Source organism: Polypterus senegalus, chromosome 12 (genome assembly GCF_016835505.1).
Source record: "Polypterus senegalus isolate Bchr_013 chromosome 12, ASM1683550v1, whole genome shotgun sequence".
NCBI classification, from domain to species: domain Eukaryota; kingdom Metazoa; phylum Chordata; class Cladistia; order Polypteriformes; family Polypteridae; genus Polypterus; species Polypterus senegalus.
Window position 1 is genome coordinate 153,899,799 of NC_053165.1, and position 12,809 is coordinate 153,912,607.

At 40.1% G+C, this 12,809-nt stretch overlaps 1 protein-coding gene across 4 annotated transcripts; it reads right to left on the reverse strand.

Moving 5' to 3' along the window:
• Positions 1 to 1,092: 1,092 nt before the first annotated feature.
• Positions 1,093 to 10,913, reverse strand: LOC120539959 (retinol dehydrogenase 8). 4 transcript variants are annotated; one of them, XM_039770356.1, is made up of 8 exons: positions 10,790 to 10,908; positions 7,730 to 7,828; positions 7,195 to 7,320; positions 5,730 to 5,891; positions 3,439 to 3,618; positions 2,960 to 3,053; positions 1,885 to 2,065; positions 1,093 to 1,619 (listed from the first exon to the last, which is right to left on the reverse strand). In XM_039770356.1, the coding sequence occupies exons 3-8, from the start codon at positions 7,289 to 7,291 to the stop codon at positions 1,401 to 1,403; spliced, it is 933 nt and encodes a 310-aa protein (XP_039626290.1). In that variant the 5' UTR covers positions 7,292 to 7,320; positions 7,730 to 7,828; positions 10,790 to 10,908; the 3' UTR covers positions 1,093 to 1,400. The 4 variants fall into 4 exon arrangements, with proteins under 4 accessions (XP_039626290.1, XP_039626289.1, XP_039626287.1 ...); XM_039770355.1 differs by lacking the exon at positions 7,730 to 7,828 and having other exon boundaries at positions 7,195 to 7,323; positions 10,790 to 10,913; XM_039770353.1 differs by lacking the exon at positions 7,730 to 7,828.
• Positions 10,914 to 12,809: the final 1,896 nt, after the last annotated feature.

Sequence of the window (12,809 nt, forward strand, 5' to 3'; positions counted from 1 at the left end):
TAAAAGTCTGTGATAATTCTGTGATCTCAATGTGTCCCATACAGGATCAAGGTACCTGGTGCCAGAGGGCAGCATAGCAACCTTCCCTGTCCATTTTCAGGTGTTATCTTCTGTCAACATAGAGGTGCTGTGGCTTACCAGAAAGCTTACATTTAGTTTTATCTGTCCAAAGGACTGTGGCTTATCAACATGCAGTTTAGCAAACTCCAGTCGGGGTTTTCTGTGTCTCTTTCTGGGTCTCTACCATGGAGCTCACTTTCATTCAGACAGAGATGGTGGTGCAGATTGCAGCTGTACCTTGATGTTGGAAACCAGCCTGAATCTGTCTTGATGTTTTCATTGGATTATTTCTTTACCATTCAAACTATGCTTCTGTTGAGGCTGGGTTCAATTTTCCGCATATGGTCATGTCCAGGGACGTTGGCTTCAGTGGAAGGGTACCACTATTTATGGGCACATCTCTCTGATCACTATGGTAGCTCGGTCATGTGTAAAGCAGTTACAGGTGGCAGGATCCATTAATCCATTTTCTAATTTTGTTTTCCATTAAAATTAGCCAGACAATATGTGGGTATTAGGCAAGAACCATCTGTGCATGGGATGAATGGCCATCACGGCCATCACAGACCACATTCACTGCTGTTCGTCTACTTCAGAGTATATACAGCCAACGTACAAGAGTATATTTTGAGAGTAGCCTAAACAGACATCGGCAGAATATTCAAACTCCTGTTACACATCACTGTTCGTTGAGACAAAATAACATGCCTGAAGTTTAAACTACACTGCTGTATGTTTTTTAATATATATTCAATATATTGTGTGGCTAAAGACATTAAATGCATTAAGCATGGCAGAAGGAGATCCTTGCAAAATACTCATTACATTCAGTGTCAAAAAATTTTTTCTGCTTATTTTCACCTCTGCTGGAACGCACTACTGTGATCCTCATACCACCATGCTTTGTAAGTCAACATGATACTATATTTTTATTTATTTTGGCAATATTACTTTCTCTTTGTTTATCATATTCACAAAAGATGCAGACAGGTATAGAGCTATTACTTGCTCCAAGTATGACAGGAGTGTGCAAACCTTTAATTTTTTTTTTAATTAATGAAATTCTATTTATTACTTACAAAAGCTACAAACAGACAGTACTGCTTAATTTCTGGTATGCAGTTTTCTGTTGGTTTTTTTACCCTCTTTCTAGTCCAAGAATATGGCATAGAAGTAATGTATTAATACTCTGAAGAAATCTGTCACAAAGCCACTTCTCTTCTGTCACCCTTGGACAGCTCTACAGTGGTCTTAGGCTCTACTAGGGACTGGAGGGTGTAAGCCACCTAGGCTATTTCTAGGGCCAGTTTATGGCACCATAAAGATTTGATCACTGGTCTTCAAGAGTCCACATCTTTTTGCTTCCGCCTTAACAACAGACGCAGCAGCCCAAGGCTGGCATTGAAGATGCGCTTTTGCTGAAATGTCAGCCTGTAGAATGCATCAAGAGGCAGATTGCCACTGGGGTCTGCTTGCTTAAGCGCAATGAAGGGTGCGTATAGACGATTGGTCTGGTGACGAAAAGGAGGATTGTTGGAGGTGATGATCTTCATAGTATGCTGTGAATGAAAAAGAGAATTACATGCCTCCAGCCTTTTCAAACTTTTTGAATTCAAAAGAGTCGATATAATAAATATTGATCTCTCAAATCTAAAATTACTCTCCCTGCTGAGCTTTCAGCCCATTATTCCAATAAAGTACAAAGCCAGTTTAGTAGCCTACATTTTTCAAATGTTGAGTTCTAAATCTTATAGAGAAACTTAAAAATAAAAATACAGGACCATCAACTACAACAAACATACAGTAGATTCTTTATTCACTTACTTCTGCAACAACTTCTGGCTTTTGTCCTATTGTAAAGATTTTTTCTGAATATGGGATGTAAATGTGCTGAAATATTTCGGCTGTTAATTCATCTGCACCAGAGAGATCAATTTTGGCAACATCCTCATAAACCTTGGCCTCAAATTCTGTTGTCACGGGGCCGGGTTGAATAAGACTCATCCTTATTAAAGAAAATGTTTAATCATTGGATTAAATACATATACACCAAGTAATAGTGAAGTAGTATTTCATGGTATTTGTAGCATCTACTTCTAACAAGTGCTACTACTTAATATCAGCTAATATATTTAAACCTGAATAATTTACTTTATTTAAAATATATATATGTTACGGCCAAAACCTGAAGTTTGGCCAGTTCCTGAATTGGCCGGCCGTTTTGCATTTTGGCTGAGAGGTGTGGCCAAAGTCCAAATTACCGGAAATCACCAGCGTACATGCTACTTTGGCCGACCATTTCACGAAGTGGCAAGATCTCCCTGGCCAAAATTTGATGCACTGATGTAAGACTGTCCACTCAAGGTGCGAAGATGCTTAAAAATTTCAGATGCAGATTCAGAAGTGAGTTTTCCATTCTGCATGAGAAAGTGCTCAAGATGGGTCTTGTTCAGAAAGCGGACGCCACTTGAGACGGCCTTCCCCTCGCCCAAACACTAACCGTAAGGTCAATAAAATAGGTCCCTGATGCTAAGGGCAAAAATAACAGAAATATGAAACCTACTTATATACCTAATCTTAATTACTGTGAAACAACCAAGTGGCGTCCACTTTCTTAACAAGCCGCCAAGGCTACACTCAAATCAACTGCACTACTAAATGCACAACAAATCGCAGCTCATGCCATTTTTCTTCTGACTTTGGCCGATCGGCCCATGCCATTTCACAAAAACTGGCTGGCCAAATCTCTAAATTGAGGAAAAGATCGGGACATTGGCCATTTCCCGATTTTGATCGGACACTTCCCGCTTTGGCAGATTTCGGGTTTTGGCCGTAACATATATATTTTTTCCCTTAAATAACTGACGTTGACAGACATTAATATTCTTCCTTTACATACTTAATGTCAAATTTCATTGCTTGCACTGCAAGGCTCTCGCACAACCCTTCTACTGCAAATTTAGAGGCAGAATAAACATCATTGAACAAAAGGCCTGTTAAAAAATAGAGAAAGATAAATGTTATTCCAATTCAACAAGATAAAAGTTTTTGTTAGTAATTAAAGAGAGGTTAATTTAGAAAAAAAAAGGTAAATTAAAAAATGCACCTTACTACACTAGTCCAGACACTTCAGGACAAAGTTCAAAATGTTGCTCATCATGTTCAGTAACTATTCAGTAAGAACGTCACAAACCTGGTAAGGGGACTCTCTACTTAAAGTGCTCAATACACATCCCACTGCCCTTGGTCACTTCTACTGATATCTACATGATGTCTCCCAAACCAAAAACGTCCAGTCGACTAAACTATATATGAATTGTCAAGACAATTCTTTCTTTCTCCTTTAATGTTTCTGAATACAGTTTCTATTTGGCTCACCTTGGACACCCAAAATGCTGCTCATTACCACAATGTGCCCACACTTTCGTTGCTTCATATCTGGCAGGACTTCTTTTATCATTCTGACCAGTCCAAAGAAGTTAGTGTCAAAAAGGGTCTTCATGGAGCTAATGCTCTGTGTTTCCAAGGGTCCGATCATTCCCAGACCAGCATTGTTAACTGTAAAGACACAGCAAGAAACCCCCTGCATCAAAATAGTTTATTAGGCAAAATTCATACTAGTTCACACAGTTATGGCTTCAATAAGTCAACAAGAATCATGAAATACTCAACATGCATGGTTTTGGAATGGGATGTTCAATAAGGTCATATAGGTGTGATGGCCACTAGTGTAGGTACAGTGTCAATTCTTATATACATTACAAAATGGCAGATTTAAAACTGCTGCAAATTTATCTGAAAAATTAATTATTTCCTAGTGAATATATATATATATATATATATATATATATATATATATATATATATATATATAACAAGTCGTTTTTTTCCTATTTTAATAATATATCCTATTTCTACATTTTGGAAATTAGAGATGATGCAATGCGAAGTCATTTGGTTCAGTCATTGGGCTTCAGTTTCTATTGATCACCGGTAACACAGACTGCAGTACAATTGCTTCTTCAGTTCATCTTAGATCTTCCTTTGGTCGACTTGCCTTCTACAAGGGGTTCTGGAAAGGGGTATGGTTTGGTATTCTATTATCAGTCATTCCCCTAACAATCTTGGACCACCTTAACCAGCATTTTCTCACCATACTCTCAAATGGCCACGTTCTTGTCTTTTTTCACAGGGCCGCATTGTTTCTTCGTTTGGAAGGAGTTAGGTTTTAGCATAGACATTGTCTGTGCAAGTCCTGGCCAGGACTGTGGAGTCTTGTCAGGGTCTGAAGCAATTATTGGGCTACTGGAGTCGGAGTGAGTAAAAATGTAACTAATGCGACTAAATGTAAATTGTAATTTTTTAAAATTTTCTATTTCAGGTGTATAGATTTTATTAAACTAATTTTTCTCCTACGCTTTTGATATAGCTTTTTTAAATTTTGTCAGTTTACTCTTACAGTATATTTAACTAGCTGTCCCCCGCGGCTCCACCCACGTAGTAGTGAAACAGGACAAACTTTAAAAATCAATAAAAAAAAATTTTAAATGTAATAATTTGCATTGAGAAGAATTTATATTGATCGCTTTCTTATCTGAGGGCCTCTTGATATACAATATTTTTGGTTTTGCTATCAGGACGAGAATATAGCTCTTTCTCTTTGCCAAAAATGTAAAAAGTTGGCAAGGCAGGTTCGCTCCAACATCAAACAGTGCCACTGTATCTGACCGTGTTCAGCTGTGACAGGAGAGTGTCCCCCACATGGGGAGAAGAGCACGTGGCCGTGATATCTCTGCCAATGAGCAGGTACCCTCTAAAACACATACCCGAGATCTCTCTCTCTCTCAAATAGTCAAATGTTACTCTTTAACAATCTCTGGATGATGAGATCTGCTGAACAAACAGGTATTTCTAGCTAAGCAGAGGCAAGGTACGCTCCAACACGTGGCGATAGGTAGAGGGAATCGAACAGAGGCTGGCGCATGAGTAAGGAGGGTCCTGCCTGGCTCCCTCTCCCCTCGGCCCGCAGCCTTGCGTGAATAAATCGCTCCTACAAGTGAACTATGACACTTAGTGTGATAAGAGAAGTCGCACAATCAACCGAAATGTTCAAGCAAATTGTTGAAAAAAAAAAAACACCTGATCTAAATCTGTGAAGTAGTTCTCACGTGAAAAGTGGACAGACATAGACAGACGTTGGATTTTGTACTGTATATACAGAGATATTACTCAGTGTTTGTAAGCCACAACATCATTATGGCCTTTAAACCTGAACTTTAACAGATTATGGTGCTAAAAAGTAGCCTGGTGATTCAAGCTGGTAGTGATGTTGTATCTTATAGGCTCTCAATTAACATAGTAAATATATTGGTTTAATTACACATAGAGGCATCGGAGTCCATTACACTTACCACGCCATAAGCAACAGCAACCATAATGTGTGTCCTGTGAAAAATGAGTGGTTTATATGTTTTACATGACAGGATGCCAGTCCATCACAGTAAGTTATATTATATATTTACACAAACTGACAAATTTTCACCGGACAGCAAAATCCTAAGGTGCTTTCAAAGGTGGTAGAGGTGTCATTGCTTCTCAGCATGCTGCACTTGGATGTCTACTGCTATGTTTATTCAACAGAAGACAACTTGTAACATTTATTGACTTGCCAAGAACATCTACTTGTCTCCCAGGGATGCTGTTGACGCACTCTTTGATTGATTCCTCGCTGCATACATCCAGCTCTCTGATTTCCAGCGTTTTGTTCATTGCTTCTCCTGCTGCTTCTTCTAGCCCCTTTCGTTTCTCCAGGTTGCGCATTGTAGCAATAACTGCCCAAAAAAGACAGAACACTCCATTTTGTCAAAGACAGGCTTCGCTGAATACACCTAGAGCTGAGCATGCTTAGAATTACAGAACACGTGTACATTCAGTGAGACATATAATCATTTTTTGAATTCTGCTGGATTGCAAGGAACATTTTTAAAACACCATTCTCTCCAGTGTAACCAGGGCCGGATTTAGACTTGATAAGGCCCTAAGCTATTTGAGACATGGGGCCCTTTATAAGTCCAGATATTCTATGTAAGTGCCAAATATGATTTGTTTTGGGGGGCCCCCAAGAAGGCGGGGGCCCTAAGCTATAGATTGTGTAGCTTATACGTAAATCCTGCACTGAGTGTAACTCCTGTAATTGGAGATGACACCTAATTTGGAGCAGAACTACACTATCATTGAATGAAACTAAACTTTTTTTTTCTGTCGTGAAGTACAATCAGAGAGGGGTCTTATTGGTCCCAACATTATTCTGCAGTAGGACAATGTCCCCAAACAAACACCAACATCACAAAGATCTATCCTCCGCAAAAAGAAAAGGTATGTATGGCCTCCACAGAGCCCTCATCTCAACATCATTGAGCCTGTCAGGGATTGTTGCTACGTCATTCCTCTCATTTCAACAGATGGTGCATCACAAACACTTGTAGTAATAAAATGCATTTCATTTATCATTCCAACAGATGGCGTAGCACAAACATTTGTAGTCATAAAATGAATTGCAATTGTCATTCCAACCGATGGCACATCACAAACATCAACACTACTTTTATGAATATTAGACCAAATGGCATATAACAAACATGTGCCTCACATTTGTCCAACAGGTGGCACATCACAAACATTTGTAATAATATATGTTATTGCGACCAATGTTTGTGATGTACCACCTGTTAGAATGACAAATGTGATGTATTATATTACTACATGCATTACGAAAATACATTTCAATAGTGCAGTGCAAGCATTAACACAGAGGTTTACACAATTACTTCGATTTCAAGCCGTCTCAGATGGGTAGCAGAGGCAGTAAGCAACATATGACATAAACTATGCTCAGTTTGATTGTTTTGCAGAAGCTAAACTCATTCCATGTAAATACTTTCTCTTTCTAACTTAAGTTTCACTAAAGAAACACAAAAATAACTAAAACAACAACTTTCCAAAACTCCTGCTTAATAGTTCTTCTATGTGGAAAGAATTAGATGTCTGTCATAGCTGACTAGCAAAAGTATTTAGTTTTAATGCTTACTTTCTGAAATATTTATGACCTAAGCGCTATTTTTATGCAACTCTCACCTTTAAACCTCTTCAGCTCATCCTTTGCTAACCGAACAGCCAAGGCCAAGCCGATTCCAGAAGAGCATCCAGTGATGAGAACATTTCTGCAGGACATTGCACCTCTTTATCCAAAGTATGTACTACCTGCTGAAATGGAAAAAAGAAATGTATACAAATAATCCCATTGACAGACTTCATATCTAACACTGTTGTAGAAGTACAGGCTAATACATTAAATGCATCCATTCATCCGTTAATTTACTAAATCTACTTAACTACTGCTACAAAATCAGTAATACAAAAAGCACACTAGATGATCACAAAAATCTACTTCTCGCATTATGAGTCGTAAACTCGGTTAGCCCAAGCTCAGCGCCATGCTGTCTGCACTGTAAACCCGTGTCAAGTTTTGTCCACGCCACCTCCTCCAACCCCATGAAGCAAAACAACCTGATTTCCTGCTAATTCCTTAATCCTATTAGCCATCCTGGCGAGTCTGCTCCGATGTCTGGGAATTCCAAATGCTTTTTGACGGATTAAAGACCTCACTCACATCAATACCACGTTGTTCTGGCAGATAATCAGGTCACATCACATCAAGCAAGCTCTTCAAGTCCGCTGTGGTTTTTACACAAGATGATGCTCTGGACATCTTAGTCAAGTAAAGAGAGAGGCAGCGATTTATGTCTAGGAGAGCAGCAGATTCTTGCATTAACTCATTTGTATACACATAATCATGCTCCTTAAGTTTTTGGAGAAATACCGTAGATTCATCACTGCTTTCTTTCTATGCCATAAAATGTCTCACACTCTTTATCCTCCTTTATGTTTTAGATGACACAATGGTGTATTTAAGACTACTGAGCAGATTGAGGCCACATTTTGTCAGCTTGTAATCATCTAATACACCTCAACAATTCTGATGTTTGATGGTTCTATTTTTGCTAACTGTACAAGTGAGTTGCTCCATGTGCCTACCATATTGTGTAAAAAAAAAATAATAATTTTTTCTAGCGTTATTGTGATTTTTGACCTCTAACCACCAGTGCATCCTGCTCCTAAAGTATATTGATCTGTGCATTTAGTTTGCACTCTTAATCCAGTTCAGAGGCCTGGATCCAAACTGGGTGAAAGACAGGAATCGACACAGGTAAGGGTGCTAGTCTAGCATAAGTACATTCAACCAGAACCAAATCCGAATCATAGACGAGCTTAACCAGCATGGCATTGAGATGTGGGAGGAAAACATACAGAGACGCATGAAGAACGTGCAAACTCCTGCTGGGGCTTATTACGGAGCTGAGGGAGAGGTCAGGCACAACTGTAAACTAAGAAGACAGTGGATTAAGACCCCATTAGTGACTTTAGAACCCAAAATGAAAGTTACATAAGTACAGCTCGGTGGCGCAGTGGTAGCGCTGCTGCCTTACAATAAGGAGACCTATGGGTTCGCTTCCCTGGTCCTCCCAGCATGGAGCTTGCATGTTCTTCCCATGTCTGCTGGGTTTCCTCCCACAGTCCAAAGACATGCAGGTTAGGAGCACTGGCGATTCTAAAGTGTCCTTGGTTGTATGTGTGCACCCTGGGGTGGGCTGGCGCTCTGCCCAGGGTTCATTTCCTGCCTTGTGCCCTGTGTTGGCTTGGATTGGCTCCAGCTGACCCCCGTGACCCTGTAGTTAGGATATAGTGGGTTGGATAATGGATGGGGGCGGCACAGTGGATAATGCTGCTGCCTTGCAGTTAGGAGGCCTGGGTTTGCTTCCCGGGTCCTCCCTGTGTGGAGTTGGCATGTTCTCCCTGTGTCTGAGTGGGTTTCCTCCCACAGTCCAAAGACATGCAGGTTAGGTGCACTGGTGATCCTAAATTGTCCCTAGTGTGTGCGCCCTGCCTGGGGATTTGTTCCTGCCTTGAATCTTGTGTTGGCTGGGATTGGCTCCAGCAGACCCCCATGACCATGACCCTGTAGTTAGGATATAGCGGGTTGGATAATGGATGGATAAGTACAGCTCTAAGTTCTTAAATAAATGTACACAACCTGTAAAACATTTTGACTTATTGTTCCACTGTAAAAAGGCACTATATCAAATCATATAAGTAACTTCATAGTGCTGACCCAATATGAACGTCACATAAGTAGAGGTCTGACTTGCTAAAAGAAAGACCCAAACCTGTGAAGTACCTTGGAGATATTGTTTATTGGAGAAAGGCGCTATATAAAATCACAAAGTTAAAAGTTTAATTCCACAAGACTGAATTGTAAACCAGAATGTTGTGGATTAAGACCCCCATTAGTGACATCATAGTGCAAAACCAAGATGAAAATCACTTAAGTACAAGTATATACTTTGTAAAAAAAAAAAAAAAGTGCATATAAGCTGTAAATCACTTTGACGTCTTGTTTTTATTGTAAAAAGATGCTATATAAAATCATATGGGACTGTGGCTTAAGGCCCACATTAGTGACACAGGACAACCACTATATGAAAGTCACCCAAGTATAAGTACATGAACATAAAGTGCTTAACAGGTCGAGCTACTGTACATTGTAGAAAGGCACTATATAAAATCATAGGGTTTCATTCCACAAGTGCACGGTAAAATCAGTGAGTTACAACCCTAAGTCTGAGTCATGTCACTACAGGCTAAAATTGTCGAAAAAATTAAATATTTTAAAGTACTCTGAGGAGTTGGCAGAAGTGCAGATTCAATTCCCAGCACTTTTTTTCTGTATGTGATTGAGTTCCCTCGCACTGTAGAAGTATAACATTTCAACTGTACCTGTAAAGGTCCGTGTTCACTATGGAGAGCTGCAGGTTCAGTCCCAATACTACTCACCCTGTGGTAGTCACTTAACCTGACAGGATTCATACCGTACTGTGATATACTCACAATTAGAAAGGTGATAAAAAAGCCACAGTTTCAGTCACCAGCCCGACTCGCGCTAAAGGTGAAAATTGCACGTTACCTGTGTGGTGCCGTGGAATGATGCTATATAACGTCAATCTTCACCTCAAAATCTGACAGTGTGTGGTCAGTGCATCCTGCGGTGAACTGGCGCCCAGTCCAAGGATTGTACCAGCCTAACGCTCTATGCTTAATTGGATAGGCTTCGGCCGTCCTTCCCGCTACCCTGCTCTGGAATCAGCGCGTTTAGAAAATGAGATGGTACGGTATGTTACTTTAAATAAAGAGATAGTTAAATAAATCTTAACACATCCGCGTCCCTGCTGTTTCCGGTCCATTGCTGGTTCGTTTCGCGACGGTTCGAGAACAGTGAGGAGAAAAACTGCGTAACTGTAAAGTTTAGGTTACCCTCAGAGGCGTGCACGGTGACCCGTGCGTGCATCGATGTTGTTGCAACCCCATCGTGAAGCCTGCAACTTTTTTTAACATAAAGATGGAAGGACGGACTATGCGGTCACCGAGTATAACACGGGATTTCGCAAGCAGACAATAAGCGCAGTCGCTGCGGTGCCAAGTGCGCGGAGAACATGGCAGTTCGAAACTGCGTCTTACCAGCATGCTGTGGCCATCACGAGTAATAGATGAGACTAAAAAGACGTAATTGAAGAAAAGCCGGCTACTCGCCCTGCCTACCATCGCACTTACGTACCGTTTATTATTCTTTTTATCTAAATTATTTTGTGATATGATGAAACGACGACTCTTCCGATTCGTACACAACTTGAGGGCCAAAACAATACCCGCTATCTCACTCTTATCCAGGGTCACCTGACCTGCCCTGCCCTGACCCTCCAGGGGGTGTATGACGCATCAGCGGGCGGGATTACAAACGGATAGCGGCGTGGTCTACTCTTGTGCAGAGCATGCCGGGAGCTGTAGTCTTTCAGTTTGAAAATGACTTTCGGGTTTGAATGGACAAATCGGCAAATTTCGTACATATTGTTTTAAATGGCATTGTCTTTTTAAATAAATTCAAGACACTTAACTGACAGAACAATATAGGTTTATTCATCAGTATTAGCTGTGTAAGTATATGATTCATTTTAAAACCTCTATCAAATTTAAACATTTCAGTAGCAGGTAGTGCATATGTGTTAGCAATTTTATTTTTGCATTAAAGGTCACTTTTCCAATTGTTATATATATTTTTATTTCTTTATCACTTTTTCCATCCCATGACCGTATACTTCCCAAATATTTCAGAGCTGTCCACTTCTTCCAAGTTATCTTTTCCCATTTTTATTATTACTGGTCTCGTTCTTTCCTTTGATATTCTCATCACTTGTGTTTACTTGATACTGATCTTCATTCCATACTTCTTACATGTGTAATCTAATTTGGTCATTCATTTCTGTAGTCCTTCTTCACTGCTTGATGTTATTGCTTTATCTTCTGCAAATCTTACCAATGTATTCCATCTTCCAACTTTCAACCCCAATGTGTTGTTTGTCAAAGCTTTTTTAATTATTCTCTCGATGTAGACGTTACACAAAATTGGTGAGAGTGAGCATCCCTTACTCCTATTTGACATGCCATGTTAGTCTATATTAGAACATTAGAACAATCTGGATGAGAACAAGCCTTTCAGCCCAACAAAGCTTGCCAGTCCTGTCCATTTATTTCTTCCAAACAAACTTCAAGTGGTGTTTTGAAAGTCCCTAAAGTCTACCGCACTATTTAGTAGCTTATTCCAAGTGTCTATTGTTCTTTGTGTAAAGAAAAACTTCCTAACGTTTGTGTGAAATTTCCCCCTAACAAGTTTCCAACTGTGTCCCCGTGTTCTTGATGGACTCATTTTAAAGTCACCGTCTCGATCCACTGTACTAATTCCCTTCATCATTTTAAATACTTCAGTCAGGTCTCCTCTTAATCTCCTCTAATGGCTCAGCTCTTTTAAATTTTCCTCATCACTCATCCCCTGTAGCCCTGAATCAGCCATGTTGCTCTTCTCTGGACTTTTTCCAGCGTTATGTCTTTTTTTGTAAAATGGAGACCCAAACCGCACACAGGACTCCAGATGAGGTCTCATCAGTGCGTTATAAAGCTTGAGCAGAACCTCCTGTGACTTGTAATATATGGACAGACGTTATGATAAATAAATGTTGTTATCCAGTTATTATCTATGCCTACTTAATCCAGTTCAGGGTGAAACGGGGGAGCCAAGGCTTATCCTGAATGCAGGAGCAAGTTGGTAGTCCATCATTGGGAACATGGAGGCAAGTTAATGTCACCTGTCTGTTATATTACTGCTAGGGTTTGTTCCATGGTTTGTAGTGAGGCTAAGGATCTGTGATGGTGTCAGGAAGGTTGCCACTTTGAATCCTGTTACTGCCAAAAAGGATCCTACTCTGTTGGGCCCTGGAGCAAGGCCCTTAACCTGCAATTGCTCCAGGGATGTTGTACAGTGGATGACCCCAAAGGGGTATGTGAAGAATAACAAAATCTTAATACAAGAAATCGTAGAAGGTGAAATAAAGAACAAAAACAAAATCCTGTTTGCTTTAATTCTCCTTGAGGTATGTCAAGAACTTAATCGAAGTCCATCTGTAGCCAACTGAATTGACTTGGACATCTTTTAGAAAGTCCCACACGTGTACCTGTGTATAGAAGGTCCCACAATTCATACTGTATGCCTGGACAAAAACTAAGCCATGACACCGATGAACTCT

What these genes read in the sequence shown, in the direction of transcription:
- LOC120539959 (XM_039770355.1), bottom strand. Translation starts at nt 7,291, where the DNA reads ATGTCCTGCAGAAATGTTCTCATCACTGGATGCTCTTCTGGAATCGGC. An exon ending in GAGACAAGTAGATGTTCTTG is followed by an intron (nt 3,619 to 5,729) that starts GCAAGTCAATAA and finishes GTGTCTTTACAG; the next exon opens with TTAACAATGCTGGTCTGGGA. An exon ending in CAGCATTTTGGGTGTCCAAG is followed by an intron (nt 3,054 to 3,438) that starts GTGAGCCAAATA and finishes ATTTTTTAACAG; the next exon opens with GCCTTTTGTTCAATGATGTT.